This window comes from Physella acuta, unplaced genomic scaffold (assembly GCF_028476545.2).
Source record: "Physella acuta isolate Inbredline_101_S28 unplaced genomic scaffold, ASM2847654v3 ptg000869l, whole genome shotgun sequence".
Taxonomy (NCBI): Eukaryota; Metazoa; Mollusca; class Gastropoda; family Physidae; genus Physella; species Physella acuta.
In genome coordinates this window covers 103,735-123,814 of record NW_026732386.1, presented here as the reverse complement: position 1 = coordinate 123,814, position 20,080 = coordinate 103,735, and the positions used below count along the sequence as shown (strand labels likewise).

General features: G+C 39.1%; 2 protein-coding genes across 2 annotated transcripts; one reads left to right on the top strand and one right to left on the bottom strand.

Annotated features, from left to right (window-relative positions):
- Window positions 1-2,526: 2,526 nt before the first annotated feature.
- Window positions 2,527-13,068, top strand: LOC131952351 (RPII140-upstream gene protein-like). Its single transcript, XM_059314967.1, has 8 exons — window positions 2,527-2,553; window positions 5,721-6,097; window positions 7,033-7,198; window positions 9,278-9,366; window positions 10,623-10,690; window positions 11,571-11,649; window positions 12,054-12,155; window positions 12,889-13,068. The coding sequence occupies exons 2-8, from the start codon at window positions 5,739-5,741 to the stop codon at window positions 12,965-12,967; spliced, it is 942 nt and encodes a 313-aa protein (XP_059170950.1). The 5' UTR covers window positions 2,527-2,553; window positions 5,721-5,738; the 3' UTR covers window positions 12,968-13,068.
- Window positions 13,069-18,643: 5,575 nt separating this feature from the next.
- Window positions 18,644-19,333, bottom strand: LOC131952352 (RNA-binding protein 25-like; the record flags this gene model as incomplete). Its single annotated transcript, XM_059314968.1, has 2 exons — window positions 18,644-18,724; window positions 19,286-19,333. Coding segments are annotated over 2 exons (129 nt in total), but the record flags the coding sequence as incomplete, so codon positions are not given.
- Between the last annotated feature and the right edge of the window lie 747 nt (window positions 19,334-20,080).

Below are 20,080 nucleotides of genomic sequence, written 5' to 3'. Positions count from 1 at the left end.
TCATTGTCTAAAATGTTTATTTCATACATGTAAAAAAAAACATTAGGCCCTAATTTTTATTATATGAAAATGTGATTCTAATCATATCTTTATGCAGATCCATCAACCAACAGCTTGTATTGTTTTATTAGTGAAACATTTATTTTACAATTTTTAACTTGTTACTGCTATTGACGAACCCATGCACAACTTCCGTTTCAACTTTTAACTTTCATTTTCACCTTTAGTGAACTTTACTTTAGTGATAGCTCGACAATTTGCGAAGTTACCAAACTAAGTAAGACGGTCTCTAAACTAAACTGTAGGGTAAAGGAGGGCGTTAAGAGCCACACTTTTTAGCACCTGTACATTTTTAAAGATTTCTACTAATCTAAGAATTTTTTAGTATTGAAAATATGGCAAAATTATTCTAACATATCTTACACAATATATAAATAATAACAAAGTCTATTAAATATACTTTAAATGGGTTTAATTGAACATTTATTGTCATACCCCCGAAATCAGCATTTGGGGTGAAAGGAGCCGGGCAATGGGGCAATAAGCATTATCTCCTAGTTTAGACTAACTCCTCAATAAAAATAATTAATTTCTAACCCCAAAATAGTTAATGGTGTGTACACACACTTTAACTGATACTAGCTATCACTAGGCCCCAATGGGCCCAGTCTACAATTGATACAATTACAGGTGTACATAGGGCCTAAAGTCAAGTAGTTTACAGTAGGCACATTAGTATGCCTAGTGTGTAGCTAGTATACTAGTGTGTAGCTGTCCAGAGTTAACATTATTGTATGTAAAAAGGGTTGGTACTAACTAATCTGCCTTAATGCTTTCCCCTGATAAGCCATGTGTGCTATACATTACATAACATGACATGGAGGTGAGAAATGTTGAGGGGAGAGCAGTGGTACTGGTTTCCCCTTTGTTCTCCTTGCTGGACCCTGAGGGCCATAAATTACATAAGGAGATGCTATCTCTGGTTGGCTGAGATCTAAGAACTAAGTCCATGCTACCTACAAAGAGATAAGTTTTATGGTGGGTTAGATACAGGTGGGGGCTGTGTATCATGGGGGTGAGAAATTGTGAGGGGAGAGCAGTGGTACTGGTTTCCCCTTTTTTTCTCCTTGCTGGACCCTGAGGGCCATAAATTACATAAGGAGATGCTATCTCTGGTTGGCTGAGATCTAAGAACTTAGTCCATGTTACCTACAAAGAGATGAAGTTTAATGGTGGGTTAGATCATGGAGGTGAGAAATTGTGAGGGGAGAGCAGTGGTACTGATTCCTCTTTGGTCTCCACCCTGCTAGACCATGAAGGTCATATGTTACATAACATGCCACCACAGATTGTCTGAGATCTGTAACTGTAATCCATGTTACCTACAAAGAGATGAAGTTTTATGGTGGGCCAGAAACTGGTGGGGGGCTGGGTATCATGGGGGTAAGAAATTGTAAGGGGGGGAGCAGTGGTATTAATGTGTCTGTTTACTTCCATGCTGGACCATGAGGGTCATAAATTACATAACATACCACCCCAGATTGGCTGAGACCTAAGAACATTTATTCCTGTTACCTACAAAGAGATTAGAAGTTTTATGGTTGGTTAGAAACAGGTGGGGGCTGAGTCGGCTGTATTGCCCCTTAGGGGTAATAAGTACTCATACCATTTTAAAAATTACCTTGCTAACATGAGATGACTGAATTTTTACTTTTTAGCAGGTTAGAATAGTATTTCTATCATTTAGACACAAGTCTGTTTAACAATTAATACATTTTGTGTTAACTATTCCTATACCAGTGTCATATTCAGTGGTCTAATAAATGAGAAACGTGCACATAGGGTTTCAAGAGCCACATAACAGTATCTGTTATAACTTTTCTAAACAGGCAAGCTAGTGAACAAAATGAATGTATTCATGTAGATTTAGTTATTATCTAACAAATAAAACCATTATGGTAATGATCAGTCAAGTTTTACTCTGATAATGATAAAAACTTTATAGCATGGTAAAATGGGACTAATGTCGGCCATTTTGTTTTGGCACCATTAATCACTGTGCAAAAAAAATTCACCAAAATAAAAATTTTCTAGCCATAGCTATAAAAATAGTGTTAAAATGTACAACAACCAATAATCTAATACAGGAACAAAGAATGGGCTTGAAAAACTCATTTGGTTTATTACAAAGTGAAGTTTCCCAAGTTATGTCTATTTGGAAAAAAAGTTCACAAAATGGTTTTATGGAGATGAGAAATTTTAAGGAAAGAGCAGTGGGATTAAATCTTGTCTCATCCTCTCCTTATTGGACCAAGTGGGTCATAAATTACATAAAATGAATCCTCTGCTTCTCTGTTATCAAAGAACAGCAGTGGTTGTTACCTCAGAAGTAGATTAGCAGTGTTATTGGGGGTTTTGTGGGGGTGGGGTGTTGATTGGGGCTTAATACCACACGGCTCTTAACGCCCTCCTTTACCCTAATTGTTCTAAACTAATATAAAGTTTAGCTGCTAGACTCTATAGTAGTAGCCTCTGGACTTGTGGCTATTATAGGTACTCAGATTAAACTTTAAACAATAATATTATTTAATAGTCTCAGTTACTGACAGTTACGGTGGTAATCTATCGGGTAAACTATCGTTTTGGGTACGTAAAATCGCCCGCGACTAGAAGGTCTAGATCTAGATCTAGTAAAAACAGGTGACTCCTTAAATTTTAATAATTACTTCACATTTTGAGGAGGATTTATGTTTTAAAAAATACAAAAATGTTTCTTTGTTTCATTTATGTACCTGTTTTTAAACAATTGAATTAAAACTTTTCAGTAATAAATGAAGACTAGCGATGTTTCCAACAGATGCAACCATGCTCATTTACTATAGCAGCCATCTTGTTTAAGTTTTTTTTTTATAGCGGATATATAGCGCGAGACAGGGGGAAGCCATTCTATTTTACAAATGGCTGCTGTTTATATAGCAAATCTTGCTCGCAAACACTGCTGTTTAAAGTTAATTTCTGGCATATATTGATATATTTAGCCATTGATTTAGGTTATTATTCATTTATCTATAATATTTGACACAAATATATCACAATATACTTCTACTAAAGCCTTGACAATGAGGTAACTTTTTCGTACATTAATAGCCGCCGGCGATTTTACGTACCCAAAACGATAGATTACCATCTATCGTTTTGCTTTGGGTACGTAAAAACCTGAATCTCGCTCTATAAGTTTAAAAAAACTTAAACAAGATGGCTGCTATAGTAAACAAGGCATGCTGCCCAGCTTCGCTTAGGCTTTCGAAAACATTGAGAATTTGAATGCTAAATTAATTCGCCCGAGGGTCGGTCTACGACCTCAGGAGTTATGAAGAGGTTCCTCCGTGGACATTTTTTTTCGATTTATAGCTCATATAAGGCGCCGGTCAGTCGAGGTCAGTTTTGACCCCATCATCGTAGACTTTTCGGCCAACCGGCCCCCGTGTTCTGTCGCCCCAAGGCAAGATCTTGCCAAATTTGAAGCGCCTGCGGCGCCGGGAAGTGCCCTATTGGGCACCCGACAACTTTGCTTTATATATTATAGAGATTAGCAAATTGCATAGATAAACAAAGATTTCAATAAAGTAATTAAGGCCTGAAATACTTTAGTATAGAAATGTATTATTTGAATAGATTAATCTAGTATATATAGATCTAGAATCCAAATAAATAAAATAAATTTTATGAGTTTAGGCCGGAAAAATTGTATTGTATACATTTCATAGTGTACGTAATCAAAATCAAATTTGAATGAAATAGTTCATTTCTTTTTATTCTAAACACGGCAGATGACGTCATTAGTTAATGTATAAGCAATAGTGACGTCACAGTTTTATGCGTTCTTTTTCACATCTATTAATGCTTTTCCGGTTGCATAAATAATACTGTTTCTCTACATTCGAATACGCCTTTATTTTTTATTTTTCTTCTTTAAATAAAATTGTGGTTATACATTTAAAACATCTAACATATTATTTTCAACAAAAGTCCGTATAAAGGTATCCATATATCGCTGCCGATTCTGACGTGATGTCCGGCGAAAATATTTTGCGGACAGACAGAGAGAGAGAGAGAGAGAGAGAGAGAGAGGTGTGAACGTGGGGTTTTATATATTAGGATGAGCATGGTTGCATCTGTTGGAAACATCGCTAGTCTTCATTTATTACTAAAAAGTTTTAATTCAATTGTTTAAAAACAGGTACATAAATGAAACAAGAAAACATTTGTGTATTTTTCAAAATATAAATCCTTCTCCAAATGTGAAATAACTATTAAAATTTAAGAAGTCCCCTGTTTTTCACATTACTAGTCGCGGGCGATTTTACGTACCCAAAATGATAGATTACCTCAGTTACTGATACTCCATACTCATAGGGCCAGCCTATGGCCTGGCCTACCTAAAACGATAGATTATTAGATTACCTTTTAAATTAATAATTATTAATCAACTGTATTACACTTTAATAGTATTAGGCCTACTCACTAACTTGGAGGCGTGGTCGGTTGCTAACAACAATATGGCGCCCGGACTGGACGCTTGACTCCCGACGTTTTATCTGCCAAATTCCAGAGACCTTCTACTAATTAGCCGTTAAAAATTTACTACTACACTACTGTAACACTGCAGTAGGCCCGTGAGTTTGGCTAACGGCTAAGGCCTATTCAAAATTTATGTAGATCTAGTAGAATGGTTACTACTAATTAGAATTATAGAATATTTAGTTACTACAGTACTACTACATACCCAGTGATTTTATTCCTTCTATTGTTTATGCCTTTTTTTTTGCTTTTACTACAAGCTGTTACGCAACTGATTTTCTGCTTGGAAAATGGGATGGCATTTTGCCATATTAGGGGGGGGGGGCTGGTACGAATTAATAACATATAAACTAATTAGGTCCAGAGGCGTAGCGACCCTTCCAGGGGACAAACTTTTTGATTTGCACCCCCCTCGAGATTTTTTTGATTTGCACCTTCCCCCCCCCCCCCCCCCCCCCCCTCAAACTTTCAATTTGCACCCCCCTCAACCTTTCAAGTTATTTTTCCAACCCATTTTGGCGCCCCCTAAGGTCGGCGCCCGGGGACATATGTCCCCCCCCCCCTCGCTACGCTACTGATTAGGTCCTAGTAGTAGTATGATGGGGAAAATTGCTTTGTGATACTTAAAGTAAAAATCTAAAAGCAAGGTTATAAATCAAATTAATTTTTTTTTCTCAAGGTAGGACTGAGAATCTAAAAAAAGTAAAACTAACAAATACAAGATCTAAATAAAAACTCTTTAGCCAGTACAAGATATAATCCATAGGGCACTATATCTATTAATTAGTAGGCCTGCCCTAAGTATTATTACTAGGCCTATTTAACTAGTAAATAGGCCTATGAATAATATTTTATAAAATTAATACCACTAAGGCGTAAACAGTAAACTTAAACTAAATGTTGTGATATACAACATGAGGATTAGGCCTAGGCCTTTCTACAGGCTTAGGTCTCTAATTGTTTATTATAGTAAGGAGCCTATAGAATAGATTGAATAATAATTAGTTATCTCTTTGAAAAATACTTTTCAGTCTATTCTTTTTTAATGTGATGCCATGTAGGACAATGATAAGAGCTATATATTCTAAATTCCTTTGATATTTAAACCTTTTCTTATCATTGTAGCATTCTTATTTCAGGTGAACCTATACAGAACTATGTCTGAGGATAAAAAACCAGTCACAAGCGCGGAACTATATCAAGCCTTGATAACTAGCTGCAAATGTAATAAAAATTTCATATTCCCTTTCGAAAGTTACCAGGCAAATAAATGGAGACCAGAGAATATTTTTCAGAACTGTTTCAAACACTATTCAACTTTCACTAAGATCTTCAGATGTTCCAGAGTGTATGCATCTGATGGTAAGAGGGTGGAAACTCCTACCCCTGAAAAAAAAGAACTGTTTGATTTGGACAGTAGCGCAAAGGAATTTTCCCCAGAAATTGAAGCTATGGCCAGAATTTACATCGATCAAGAAACTGGGTATGATCGAGTCAAGTCAATGTTTAAAAATGAGTAAGTAGAACTAAACGAAAATACATTTTTTAACTTTTTTTTTTATGGGTAGTCCTGAGAATTTGAGAACCATATCCTGTATTCTCAAACATATGCGTTTGCAGTTTAGAAAAAACCAAGACCATTTAAACTTGAAATTTATGGCATCCTAGAAAGCTTTTTTATTATTCAGTCTTTTTTTGCCTTATTGTGATATTGCAGAGGTAGATCTATTTATTTGACTTGTATTCTAGATGTAAATAAAATAATAATTGACTTGGAAGAAATGGAGTCATATTTATCTCCCCTTCTTATTGAACATTTTATTTCGTTCTACCTTCTTCTAAGTAACAATGGTCAAATGTTAGAGCATATGACTGCTAACCTGAATGTCTTAAGTTCTGAGAGTCTGGATTGTGAGGGAACCTTGTTTAAAGAATGTAAAGTACTTCTTAAGGCTGTGGGAGGCAGATATTTATGTATGTGTAGTGTTTATGTGGACGGCACCATGATCTTATAACTTGCACCTGGGTCTTGTATTGTAATGGGGCAGATATTTTTGAGACATCTGTATGTGTAGTGTTTATGTGGACGGCACCGTGGTCTTATAACTTGCACCTGGATATTGTATTGTAATGGGGCAGATATTTTGAGACCTCTGTATGTGTAGTGTTTATGTGGACGGCACCATGGTCTTATAACTTGTATCTGGGTTTTGTATTGCAATGAGGTGGGGCAGATATTTTTGAGACATCTGTATGTGGAGTGTTTATGTGTACGTATAACCTATATTTGGGTCTTGTATTACAGTCAGATTTCTGTTGCCATTTACTGTATTAGCCTGGACTTTGAATGATGTTGAGTCAGCACTACATGATGAAAATATACATTTTCTAGTGAATACCAAGGTTCAGCCTTTAACCATCAAATACTAAATTGCAATGTCTTTTTTTCAGCTTGAGAGGACAACCCAGTATAGAGGTTAGATTTATAAGCATTACCCTGATGCAAATTTTCGTTGTAACCTTCCTTATGAAGTATGTACCTGAATGGAAACTAAGTAAAGAAGAGTTTATACGCCAGCACAGGGGGACAGTATTCAGGACACGACTGCAGGCCATTGTAAGTTATCTCCCATAACTTTTTGCTTCTATACTTGTCTCTTCCGACTTGATAGAAATAAATAAATTTTATGATTTGAAAAGAAACCTATTGAAAACAAATATTCTGTGTAAAAGATAGTGCCAGTTCAGACCAATTGTCTTAAAGAGCAGTTGAAGTAGAGTTTTAATAAACACAGCGAGTTAATGAAGAGATTTTATAGTCCACATTATGTTGAGCAGCTATTTGGGCCATGTCTAAACTAGATTAAATCAGATGTGTGTGGGGGAGGAGTGTGTTCAACCGATTCATATATAAACTAAATCAGTGAGGTTTTAGTTACATATTCTCCCATAAAATGTGTGTCAAGTTTTAAAATCTATTTGTTTTGGGGGGTGGTAAATTGTATTATTTGTAGAACTAATAGTGTCATTAATTTGTAGAATTAATAGTGTCATTAATTTGTAGAATTAATAGTGTCATTAATTTGTATTACTAATAGTGTCATTAATTTGTAGAATTAATAGTGTCATTAATTTGTGGAATTAATAGTGTCATTAATTTGTATTACTAATAGTGTCATTAATTTGTAGAATTAATAGTGTCATTAATTTGTAGAATTAATAGTGTCATTAATTTGTTGAACCAATAGTGTCATTAATTTGTAGAAATAATAGTGTCGTTGATTTGTAAAATTAATAGTGTTATTAATTTGTAGAACTAATAGCACTATTAATTTGTAGAATTAATAGTGTCATTAATTTGTGGAATTAATAGTGTCATTAATTTGTATTACTAATAGTGTCATTAATTTGTATTACTAATAGTGTCATTAATTTGTAGAATTAATAGTGTCATTAATTTGTAGAATTAATAGTGTCATTAATTTGTTGAACCAATAGTGTCATTAATTTGTAGAAATAATAGTGTCGTTAATTTGTAAAATTAATAGTGTTATTAATTTGTAGAACTAATAGCACTATTAATTTGTAGAATTAATAGTGTCATTAGTTTGTAGAATTAATAGTGTCATTAATTTGTATTACTAATAGTGTCATTAATTTGTAGAATTAATAGTGTCATTAATTTGTATTACTAATAGTGTCATTAATTTGTAGAATTAATAGTGTCATTAATTTGTTGAACCAATAGTGTCATTAATTTGTAGAAATAATAGTGTCGTTGATTTGTAAAATTAATAGTGTTATTAATTTGTAGAACTAATAGCACTATTAATTTGTAGAATTAATAGTGTCATTAGTTTGTAGAATTAATAGTGTCATTAATTTGTAGAAATAATAGTGTCGTTGATTTGTAAAATTAATAGTGTTATTAATTTGTAGAACTAATAGCACTATTAATTTGTAGAATTAATAGTGTCATTAATTTGTGGAATTAATAGTGTCATTAATTTGTATTACTAATAGTGTCATTAATTTGTATTACTAATAGTGTCATTAATTTGTAGAATTAATAGTGTCATTAATTTGTAGAATTAATAGTGTCATTAATTTGTTGAACCAATAGTGTCATTAATTTGTAGAAATAATAGTGTCGTTAATTTGTAAAATTAATAGTGTTATTAATTTGTAGAACTAATAGCACTATTAATTTGTAGAATTAATAGTGTCATTAATTTGTGGAATTAATAGTGTCATTAATTTGTATTACTAATAGTGTCATTAATTTGTATTACTAATAGTGTCATTAATTTGTAGAATTAATAGTGTCATTAATTTGTAGAATTAATAGTGTCATTAATTTGTTGAACCAATAGTGTCATTAATTTGTAGAAATAATAGTGTCGTTAATTTGTAAAATTAATAGTGTTATTAATTTGTAGAACTAATAGCACTATTAATTTGTAGAATTAATAGTGTCATTAGTTTGTAGAATTAATAGTGTCATTAATTTGTATTACTAATAGTGTCATTAATTTGTAGAATTAATAGTGTCATTAATTTGTGGAATTAATAGTGTCATTAATTTGTATTACTAATAGTGTCATTAATTTGTAGAACTATTAGTGTAATTAATTTGTGTAACTAATAGTGTCATTAATTTGTAGAATAAATAGTGTCATTAATTTGATTTTTTTAGAGAATGATGCAGGACCAAATATCCTTCAATGCAATCCTCAAAGGAATTCAGTTTTCTACAAGGATGGCCATATTCTCTGCTTCCTTTTTGTAAGTCATTTAACCAAGTTGTGTTGGTCAAGTTGACCATTAAATTTTCCAGAAAATAATTCCATTGCCCGCAGACAAAATCCAATCGTGAATCATGAGTCTGGTATGTGTCTTGAGCTCAGCTGAACCCCTGAGACTGAATCATTGGTCCCCTGGGGCTCTATTGAACAGAGTAAATATCCCATACGAGCCGGCCCGCGGCATAACATACACCGCTATTTAGTTGTTTCTAATTTTCAATAATTCATAATTTGTGAATTCGACAGTACCAACGCTGACACTGAAAATATTTCTTTAAAACACTTTAAGTAGCTCGTTAAGGACCATAACCCCCCCCCCCTTCCTTCCCTCCCCCCCTCCTCCCCCCCCCCTTCCTTCCCTCCCCCCCTCCTCCTCCCCCCCCCCCCCCCCCCCCCTACGTTTAAAATCGTTGGCTCTGCTTGTAAACATTTAGAGTGAACACAGCTCACTAAAACCATGTAGGGGTGGGGAGGTAGGGAGAGCGTTTGCAGCTTGTTTTCTAACGGCTCGAAGAAGAGAATTATATATATATAGATCCTAGTCGATAAGGAAACATGAAATTTCAGGGGAACATGGGAGACAACGCTATTTGATATTTTAGTAAAGTGTGAAAATTGGATTCAGGTCAACATTTATAAGATTCAGAATCTATAAACCATGGTGAAATATTTATGGATAATCCAGTGTCTTATAAAGAATTAATTAAAAAATTAATGAATTCTCCTTCCAAAATCTAAAGATTGAGTGAATGCGGGTGGGTGATGGTCTCTGTGTGGTCTGACCAGTGGTATGAGTGTTGAGTACTTATTACTGCTGGGTGGCTCAGAAATATGCCAGTATGATTCTGTCAGACCACGTCATGGCAAAATTTAGCATTAGATCATTGGAGTTCCTGTAACTGGTCTCTGAGATCTATTAAAATTAGGTTTGAATGTCTGGTCGGCAAATTTACCTTTAATGTTTGGTACAATTGGTAATATAAAACTTATCCTTATATAAAACTTATCCTTATATAAAACTTATCGTTATATACCATTAACTTAAATTTAACTTTATATTAATTTATATTGTATTTAGTTTAAACCTAAATAATTAAAGTTTAAAAAGTTAACTAGAATTTGTTTAATGTTTGTTGTTGAATATTTTCCAACCTTTTGTTTTCTTTCTTTAATTTTAGTATCTAATCTTTATTAGTTCTGACAGACAATTTTGAAAATGGTGTTTTAATACTTCAGATACGTATCCCAGTGTATAGCCTCATACAGAAACAAAACATCTGTAATGGAGTATTCCATAGCTGGAGGTAATGTATGGAAGGCCTAGGATACCATGTACCTAGTTAACCAAAGTTAAGAGTAGTCTAACTTTTCTGTTACCTCCCCTTACAAGAGAGCTACCCAGACAGTACTAGTAGTATGGAGCTTTCTGAGCAGATGACACTAAGGATAAAACTTAAGTAATAATAAATACTGATAGTGGAGTAGTAGTTTCATAAATTATAGACTATTACAAGAACAATAGACAATAGTATTCATCAGCACGGTTAAAGACTAATGAAAAAGACGAGATAGTGACACAGCGTTTGTTACCTAAAATATTAATTTTAAAAAGTACCAGTGGTACAAAACATACATAATCAAGTTTATATGATTGCATCTGTTGTTAAAAATTATTTACATTATTTAAGAAATATGTTATGGATCCTTGAGAATTCAAGCTGTTTACCGCCATTCATAGCAGAAGGCGTGGCCTAGCAGTAGAGCGCTAGACTGCTAACCTGGAAGTCTTGAGTTTGAATCTAGGTTCAAGTTAGTAGAAAATCCTTGAGTCCACCCAGCTCTGACAGGTACCAAACTCTTGTTTGGGAAAATAAAGGCGGCTGGGCATAGAGCTGACCACACTATCCTTTCAAGTGCCAAGGTCCTTGAAACAGATGAAATCTACTTCATCTGCCCCGTGTGTCTTGGGCACAAAAAAGAAAAGATGATTGCCATTTGTAGTTAATTCTGGCACTATGTTTTCTTTTTAGCAAGTAATGCATTTCCAATTTGAGCTACAATATTTTGGCTAAAAAAAAACTCATACATTATGTTTTTGTTTTTATTGTGATGATTAAATGTGTGAAATACATACATTATGTTTTTGTTTTTATTGTGATGATTAAATGTGTGAAATACTCACAGGTTTGACAGGTGGATTAGCCAGGTTCCATCTTGGCCTGAAAGGCTTTGTGTCCGGATTCTGTGTCGCTGGTTTTCTGGGGTGAGGTTACACATCGTGTTCTAACTTTTTAGTTACACATCATTGTTTTTAGATACCACATTCAAGGTACATGTCATGTTCAAAGTTTTTAGATACGTACCATGCCTCAACTTGTTTTTAACTTACTAATTATATGAATGTTCCACCATTTTAAAAACAGTTTTAACATCTTGTATTGTTTTCCATTAAAAGTAAAGCACACAAAAAAAAAACTAGTGCAAAACATGATATTAAAATTTGTGTGATCAATTTGACCAATCTCATTATTAATTTTATCCATAAATAACCTCATTATCTCACGTTAATAAAACAGCTTTCTGACATCAATTAAAATTTATATCTACTTGTTTCAGTAGGTTTATCTGGCTTTTATGTTATCTCTCAATTTATTTTCTTCCATCCAGGTCTCTGGTTGGTGCTGTTACCTATGCAGTGTTGAATTCCACGGGCTTTGACCAGGCTTCCAGACATTTGCTGGACACCATGTCCAATATAGAGAATGAAAGGTGAGTGCTCCTTCATACCTGGTCTTAGAAATAAAAGAAAAACACTAATAGTTGTGCATTTAAAGAAAATAGTTTTTTTTATTTTTTTTTATTTAGTGTTTAAATAAAAGCTTGTTACTAAAAAAACAAAAAAGTAACTAGCAAAAATTTCTTGTAAGTAAAGAACCCTTTCAAACCTGACAGTCCCTGGGGCTGGTAAAGAAGTAACCTGAACATATGAAGGGATGGTGTGGGCAGTACTATTCTCAGCTGCCTTTACTTTCTCTAATGTTAGTCAGGTACCCATCAAAGCTGGGTTGACTCAAAGATGTACTGACACAAACCTGGAATTCAAACTCGAGACTTTTGGGTCAGCAGTTGTATACTCTACCATCCAACCACGCCGTCCCACAAAACTTTGTTGTATAGAACAGGGGTCTCCAAACTATGGCCCGTTGCCCTGATGTGGCCCGCGAGGTCCTCTCATCCGGCCCGCGGAGATCTTTTTGTCCACGGAAAAAATCGTTTGTTGGTAATGGCTTAGGAACTTTGCCCAGAAAAATCAAAGACATGCCTGGATGAAACTGGCCTCCGAACTGAAATTTGATAGTTAATGCGGCCCTCGGACTGAAAAGTGTGGAGACCCCTGGTATAGAACATTGAATTATTTTAAAATTTGTCTTAATTTACCCGCAACTGTGTGACAAAATTATTGCATTAAGTAACTGAGTTGTTGTTTTTTTTTATCTTCTAGGGTTCTTATTGGAGAGACTGCATTTCTAGAGAAAATGGCTAGATTAGTACAATCTAAACCACAGGAATCTAGTGTGTGATCACAAGATGGTCTGGATTAGAATTGTGTTTATGTAAACTGAAATACTCTTAGACCTTTGTAGATATAAATTTTAATAAAAAATATGAATATTTGTTTTCATATGTTTTGAAACTCCGTTTTACTTTTTCATATGCATGTTTTATCCTTTGGTTACTGTACATACGTGTCTGTTTCTCTTCTTTTCATATACAAGAAATATGGGCAATGTTAATAAAATTTGATTTAATCTCTGCCCCTTCTACACACAAGTCAGTTGCTATTGTGTAACACAGGATGTAGGTATAGGTTTCACAAGTCATCTGTTGCTTTTGCTATTTTAACGCTGTTGTAGTTTAAACATTGCATCATAAAGCTCATCTGTTTAAAATTTAAAGGAAGCTATGTGGCATATAAATAGCCAAAGCATAAATTATAACATTGTGCTCAGTATTGAAAACGTTAATTTTTTTACTAAGGGAATTAACTCAGCGCGTTTCGAATAAATAAAAATAAATTTGGTTACGTTTCTTTGTGTTGTAAAACTGCATTGTTGAACTAGTTTTATAAATCGTTTCGGTAGGTTGTTTCCCTTGCCTATTACAAATACTCTCTGTGCTTACTTCCCTTACCTCTTCAGTAAACCCGTCCATTAAAGAGGTTAATTCCACTTAATTAAATTGTACATAAATGTGTATATTATTCCTTACTAGATTTGTATTCTTCTGTTAATTGTTATATCTTGAGTTCATTATATAAAGAGTGGTATACAATTTTTGGCTACAATTACTGGAAGGGTTATCTGGTCTACTAGTAATGTGGCTTGGTGTATCCATTTACCAGTTGTACTCCCCCCCCCCCTCCCATCGACATACACATTTCCGGTATGTCTGTATCGGCGTCCTTCAATGTTAATGGGTGAGTGATGTCATGATGCCCCGCGACATTTTTAGGTTAGCCCCAGTTATCTACCATGATGGTTGGCAGGTTGAACCCGTATTCAACCATCGATGGCAGGTTTAACCCAGTTTTTTTTACAGGCAGGTTAACCAGGTTCAGTACCATAACTGACAGGTTAACCCAGCTATCTACGTACTAGGTTAAACCAGTCATGTACTAGAGTTAGTTGATTCACAAAGTCTTCTACTGGCCGGTTTAACCAGGTTATCTACCTTAATTGGCAGATTAACCCAGCTATCTAAATACAGGTGATCCAATTATCTGTCATAGTTGTCAGATTAACCCAATTAACGAGCCTACAATTAACCCAGTTTTCTGCCACTGTCGGAAGTGTCAAGCCAGAGTGACAGGTTACGGTCACCGTAACTTTAGGGGACGGTTAGAAGTGGGCCTAGTACTGGTGGGGGAGGGGTCAACTGGTGGGCCTAATACTGGTGGGGGAGGGGGGTCAACTGGTGGGCCTAGTACTGGTGGGGAGGGGTCAACTGGTGGGCATAGTACTGGTGGGGGAGGGGTCAACTGGTGGGCCTAGTACTGGTGGCGAGGGGTCAACTGGTGGGCCCAGTACTGGTGAGGGAGGGGTCAACTGGTGGGCCTAGTACTGGTGGGGAGGGGTCAACTGGTGGGCCTAGTACTGGTGGGGGAGGGGTCAACTGGTGGACTGAGTCATGTCAACTGGTGGACCGTGTCAACTGGTGGACCATGTCAACTGGTGGACCATGTCATGTCAACTGGTGGACCGTGTCATGTCAACTGGTGGACCGTGTCATGTCAACTGGTGGGCCATGTCAACTGGTGGACCATGTCAACTGGTGGACCATGTCAACTCGTGGACCATGTCATGTCAACTGGTGGACCGTGTCAACTGGTGGACCATGTCATGTCAATTTGTGGACCATGTCAACTGGTGGACCATGTCAACTGGTGGACCATGTCAACTGGTGGACCATGTCATGTCAACTGGTGGACCATGTCATGTCAACTGGTGGACCATGTCAACTGGTGGACCATGTCAACTCATGGACCATATCATGTCAACTGGTGGACCATGTCAACTAGTGGACCATGTCAACTGGTGGACCATGTCAACTGGTGGACCATGTCAACTGGTGGACCATGTCAACTCGTGGACCATGTCATGTCAACTGGTGGACCATGTCAACTGGTGGACCGTGTCAACTGGTGGACCATGTCATGTCAATTTGTGGACCATGTCAACTGGTGGACCATGTCAACTGGTGGACCATGTCAACTGGTGGACCATGTCATGTCAACTGGTGGACCATGTCATGTCAACTGGTGGACCGTGTCAACTGGTGGACCATGTCAACTCGTGGACCATGTCATGTCAACTGGTGGACCATGTCAACTAGTGGACCATGTCAACTGGTGGACCATGTCAACTGGTGGACCATGTCAACTGGTGGACCATGTCAACTGGTGGACCATGTCAACTGGTGGACCATGTCAACTGGTGGACCATGTCAACTGTTGGATCATGTCAATTTGTGGACCATGTCAACTGGTGGACCGTGTCAACTCGTGGACCATGTCATGTCAACTGGTGGACCATGTCAACTAGTGGACCATGTCAACTGGTGGACCATGTCAACTGGTGGACCATGTCAACTGGTGGACCATGTCAACTGGTGGACCATGTCAATTGGTGGACCATGTCAACTGGTGGACCATGTCATGTCAACTGGTGGACCATGTCATGTCAACTGGTGGACCATGTCAACTGGTGGACCATGTCAACTGGTGGACCATGCCAACTGTTGGACCATGTCAACTAGTGGACCGTGTCTACTGGTGGACCATGTCAACTGATGGACCATGTCAACTGGTGGACCATGTCATGTCCACTGGTTGACCATGTCAACTGGTGGACCATGTCAACTGGTGGACCGTGTCAACTGGTGGACCATGTCATGTCAATTTGTGGACCATGTCAACTGGTGGACCATGTCAACTGGTGGACCGTGTCAACTGGTGGACCATGTCATGTCAATTTGTGGACCATGTCAACTGGTTGACCGTGTCAACTGGTGGACCATGTCAACTGGTGGACCATGTCAACTGGTGGACCGTGTCAACTGGTGGACCATGTCATGTCAATTTGTGGACCATGTCAACTGGTGGACCATGTCAACTAGTGGACCATGTCATGTCAACTGGTGGACCATGTCAACTGGTGGACCATGTCATGTCAATTTGTGGACCATGTCAACTGGTGGACCATGTCAACTGGTGGATCGTGTCAACTGGTGGACCATGTCATGTCAATTTGTGGACCATGTCAACTGGTTGACCGTGTCAACTGGTGGACCGTGTCATGTCAATTTGTGGACCATGTCAACTGGTGGACCATGTCAACTGGTGGACCATGTCAACTGGTGGACCGTGTCAACTGGTGGACCATGTCATGTCAATTTGTGGACCATGTCAACTGGTGGACCATGTCAACTAGTGGACCATGTCATGTCAACTGGTGGACCATGTCAACTGGTGGACCATGTCATGTCAATTTGTGGACCATGTCATGTCAATTTGTGGACCATGTCAACTGGTGGACCATGTCAACTGGTGGACCATGTCAACTGGTGGACCATGTCATGTCAACTGGTGGACCATGTCAACTGGTGGACCATGTCAACTGGTGGACCATGTCAACTGTTGGACCATGTCAACTGGTGGACCATGTCAACTGGTGGACTGTATCAAATTGGTGGACCATGTAGAGCCATACATGCCTAGACAGAGGATGATGTGCTGTAGAGCTAGAGAGAAGATGATGGGATGTAGAGCTAGACAGAGGGTGATGTGCTATATAGAGCCATACATGCCTAGACAGAGGATGATGTGCTATAGAGCTAGACAGAGGATGATGGGATGTAGAGCTAGACAGAGGGTGATGGGATGTAGAGCTAGACAGAGGATGATGGGCTGACGAGAGACAGAGGATGATGGGCTGTATAGAGCCATACCCGCCTAGACAGAGGATGATGGGCTGTATTGCTAGACAGAGGATGATGGGCTGTAGAGCTAGACAGAGGGTGATGGGATGTAGAGCTAGACAGAAGATGATGGGCTGTAGAGCTAGACAGAGGATGATGGGCTGTAGAGCTGGACAGAGGATGATGGGCTGTAGAGCTAGACAGAGGATGATGGGCTGTAGAGCTAGACAGAGGATGATGGGCTGTAGAGCTAGACAGAAGATGATGGGCTGTAGAGCTAGATTGAGGATGATGTGCTATATAGAGCCATACCCGCCTAGACAGAGGATGATGGGCTGTATTGCTAGACAGAGGATGATGGGCTGTAGAGCTAGACAGAGGATGATGGGCTGTAGAGCTAGACAGAGGATGATGGGCTGTAGAGCTGGACAGAGGATGATGGGCTGTAGAGCTAGACAGAGGATGATGGGCTGTAGAGCTAGACAGAGGATGATGGGCTGTATAGAGACCCGTCTAGACAGAGAGTGACTTTCTGGAGCGGTCTGACACCTTCACCGTGCCGGCAGCCGGCAGATAGCAGCTCCTCCAACCTACCGCACATTAAATGCCGGCTCTCATCTGCCGGATGAAATCAACTTCTACAAATTAGCCGGCCTAAACACCGGCTTTGATATGCCGGCTGAAATTAGCTCCTATAAATTAGCTGGCATAAATACCGGCTTTGATATGCCGGCTGAAATCAGCTTCTCTAAATTAGCCGGCATTAAACACCGGCTTTTACACCGCTCGCGTATCCCACCCTCTCCCCCATTTTATAACCTTCACATGAAAGCACCAAAAAAATTTGGTCCATTCCGTTAAAACGGAACTTTGCCTTTAAGCGCATCATCATTTCTCCTCACACTCCCGCCCCTGACCTGAACACGTACACCCTGCCCTGTTACAGGATCTATACCAAGACTTATCTCCCCTTACCCTTCCTCCCTCCCCTACCATCCAACATTATCTCCCCTTAAGCCGGCAATAACAACGAACAATGCCAAGACAAGGAAAAAAAAAAACTTCCTCGATCAGCTGGCCTACAGCTGATGATCAGCTGATTTCACGCACTCCCCAAATTTCAACCAATCGCGGCCAACTGACCTTTATTCGACCAATGAAACTTGGCGGTGTGCGCGAGGCTACCAGCTGTTTGAAGAATTCAGCCCGACCCCACCCTACCACTCACCCCGACCCCACCCTCCCCACACCCTCCTGCACATGTTTACTCTAAACCGCGGAGCGATATATATTTTTTTTAACTTTACCTTTTCTATCTATGGCCTTGCCCTCATTATGTTTTTTTAACGTTCAACCAAATTTTCTGATTCGGCGGTGGAAAAAGCAACTTTTTTTTTCTTAAAAATAAAAATAAAAAATGCAACTCTGCCATTTTCGTAAAGGTGCTCGTGAACCTTTGTACTCACTCCGAGCTTGTCTGTGTCTGTCTCTCTGCTCCTCTAGTCTATCTCTCTGCTCCTCTAGTCTGTCTCTCTGCTCCTCTAGTCTCTCTGCTCCTCTAGTCTATCTCTCTGCTCCTCTAGTCTCTCTCTCTGCTCTAGTCTGTCTCTCTGCTCCTCTAGTCTGTCTCTCTGCTCCTCTAGTCTGTCTCTCTGCTCCTCTAGTCTCTCTCTCTGCTCCTCTAGTCTGTCTCTCTGCTCCTCTGGTCTCTCTCTCTGCTCCTCTGGTCTCTCTCTACTCCTCTAGTCTGTCTCTCTGCTCCTCTAGTCTGTCTCTCTGCTCCTCTTGTCTCTCTCTGCTCCTCTAGTCTCTCTCTCTCTCTGCTCCTCTAGTCTTTCTCTGTGCTCCTCTGGTCTCTCTCTCTGCTCCTCTAGTCTCTCTCTGCTCCTCTAGTCTCTCTGCTCCTCTAGTCTGTGTCTCTGCTCCTCTAGTCTGTCTCTCTGCTCCTCTAGTCTGTCTCTCTTCTCCTCTAGTCTGTCTCTCTGCTCCTCTAGTCTATCTTTCTGCTCCTGTAGTCTATCTCTCTGCTCCTCTAGTCTGTCTCTCTGCTCCTCTAGTCTGTCTCTCTGCTCCTCTAGTCTATCTTTCTGCTCCTGTAGTCTATCTCTCTGCTCCTCTAGTCTGTCTCTCTGCTCCTATAGTCTGTCTCTCTGCTCCTCTAGTCTGTCTCTCTGCTCCTCTAGTCTGTCTCTCTGCTCCTCTAGTCTGTCTCTCTGCTCCTCTAGTCTGTCTCTCTGCTCCTCTAGTCTCTCTCTCTGCTCCTCTAGTCTGTCTCTCTGCTCCTCTAGTCTATCTTTCTGCTCCTCTAGTCTCTCTCTCTCTCTGCTCCTCTGGTCTCTCTCTCTGCTCCTCTGGTCTCTCTCTCTACTCCTCTAGTCTGTCTCTCTGCTCCTCTAGTCTGTCTCTCTGCTCCTCTTGTCTCTCTCTCTCTGCTCCTCTAGTCTCTCTCTCTCTCTGCTCCTCTGGTCTCTCTCTCTGCTCCTCTGGTCTCTCTCTCTACTCCTCTAGTCTGTCTCTCTGCTCCTCTAGTCTGTCTCTCTGCTCCTCTAGTCTCTCTCTCTCTACTCCTCTAGTCTCTCTCTCTGCTCCTCTAGTCTGTCTCTCTGCTCCTCTAGTCTGTCTCTCTACTCCTCTAGTCTATCTGCTCCTCTAGTCTGTCTCTCTGCTCCTCTAGTCTCTCTCTCTGCTCCTCTAGTCTGTCTCTCTGCTCCTCTAGTCTGTCTCTCTGCTCCTCTAGTCTCTCTCTCTGCTCCTCTAGTCTGTCTCTCTGCTCCTCTAGTCTCTCTCTCTGCTCCTCTAGTCTCTCTCTCTGCTCCTCTAGTCTCTCTGCTCCTCTAGTCTGTCTCTCTGCTCCTCTAGTCTGTCTCTCTGCTCCTCTTGTCTGTCTCTCTGCTCCTCTAGTCTCTCTCTCTGCTCCTCTAGTCTCTCTCTCTGCTCCTCTAGTCTCTCTGCTCCTCTAGTCTGTCTCTCTGCTCCTCTAGTCTGTCTCTCTGCTCCTCTAGTCTGTCTCTCTGCTCCTCTAGTCTCTCTCTCTCTGCTCCTCTTGTCTCTCTCTGCTCCTCTAGTCTCTCTCTCTGCTCCTCTAGTCTCTCTCTCTGCTCCTCTAGTCTGTCTCTCTGCTCCTCTAGTCTGTCTCTCTGCTCCTCTAGTCTCTCTCTCTGCTCCTCTAGTCTGTCTCTCTGCTCCTCTAGTCTCTCTCTCTGCTCCTCTAGTCTGTC

What these genes read in the sequence shown, in the direction of transcription:
- LOC131952351 (XM_059314967.1), top strand. Translation starts at nt 5,739, where the DNA reads ATGTCTGAGGATAAAAAACCAGTCACAAGCGCGGAACTATATCAAGCC. An exon ending in AAGTCAATGTTTAAAAATGA is followed by an intron (nt 6,098 to 7,032) that starts GTAAGTAGAACT and finishes TCTTTTTTTCAG; the next exon opens with CTTGAGAGGACAACCCAGTA. An exon ending in TGTGTCGCTGGTTTTCTGGG is followed by an intron (nt 11,650 to 12,053) that starts GTGAGGTTACAC and finishes TCTTCCATCCAG; the next exon opens with GTCTCTGGTTGGTGCTGTTA.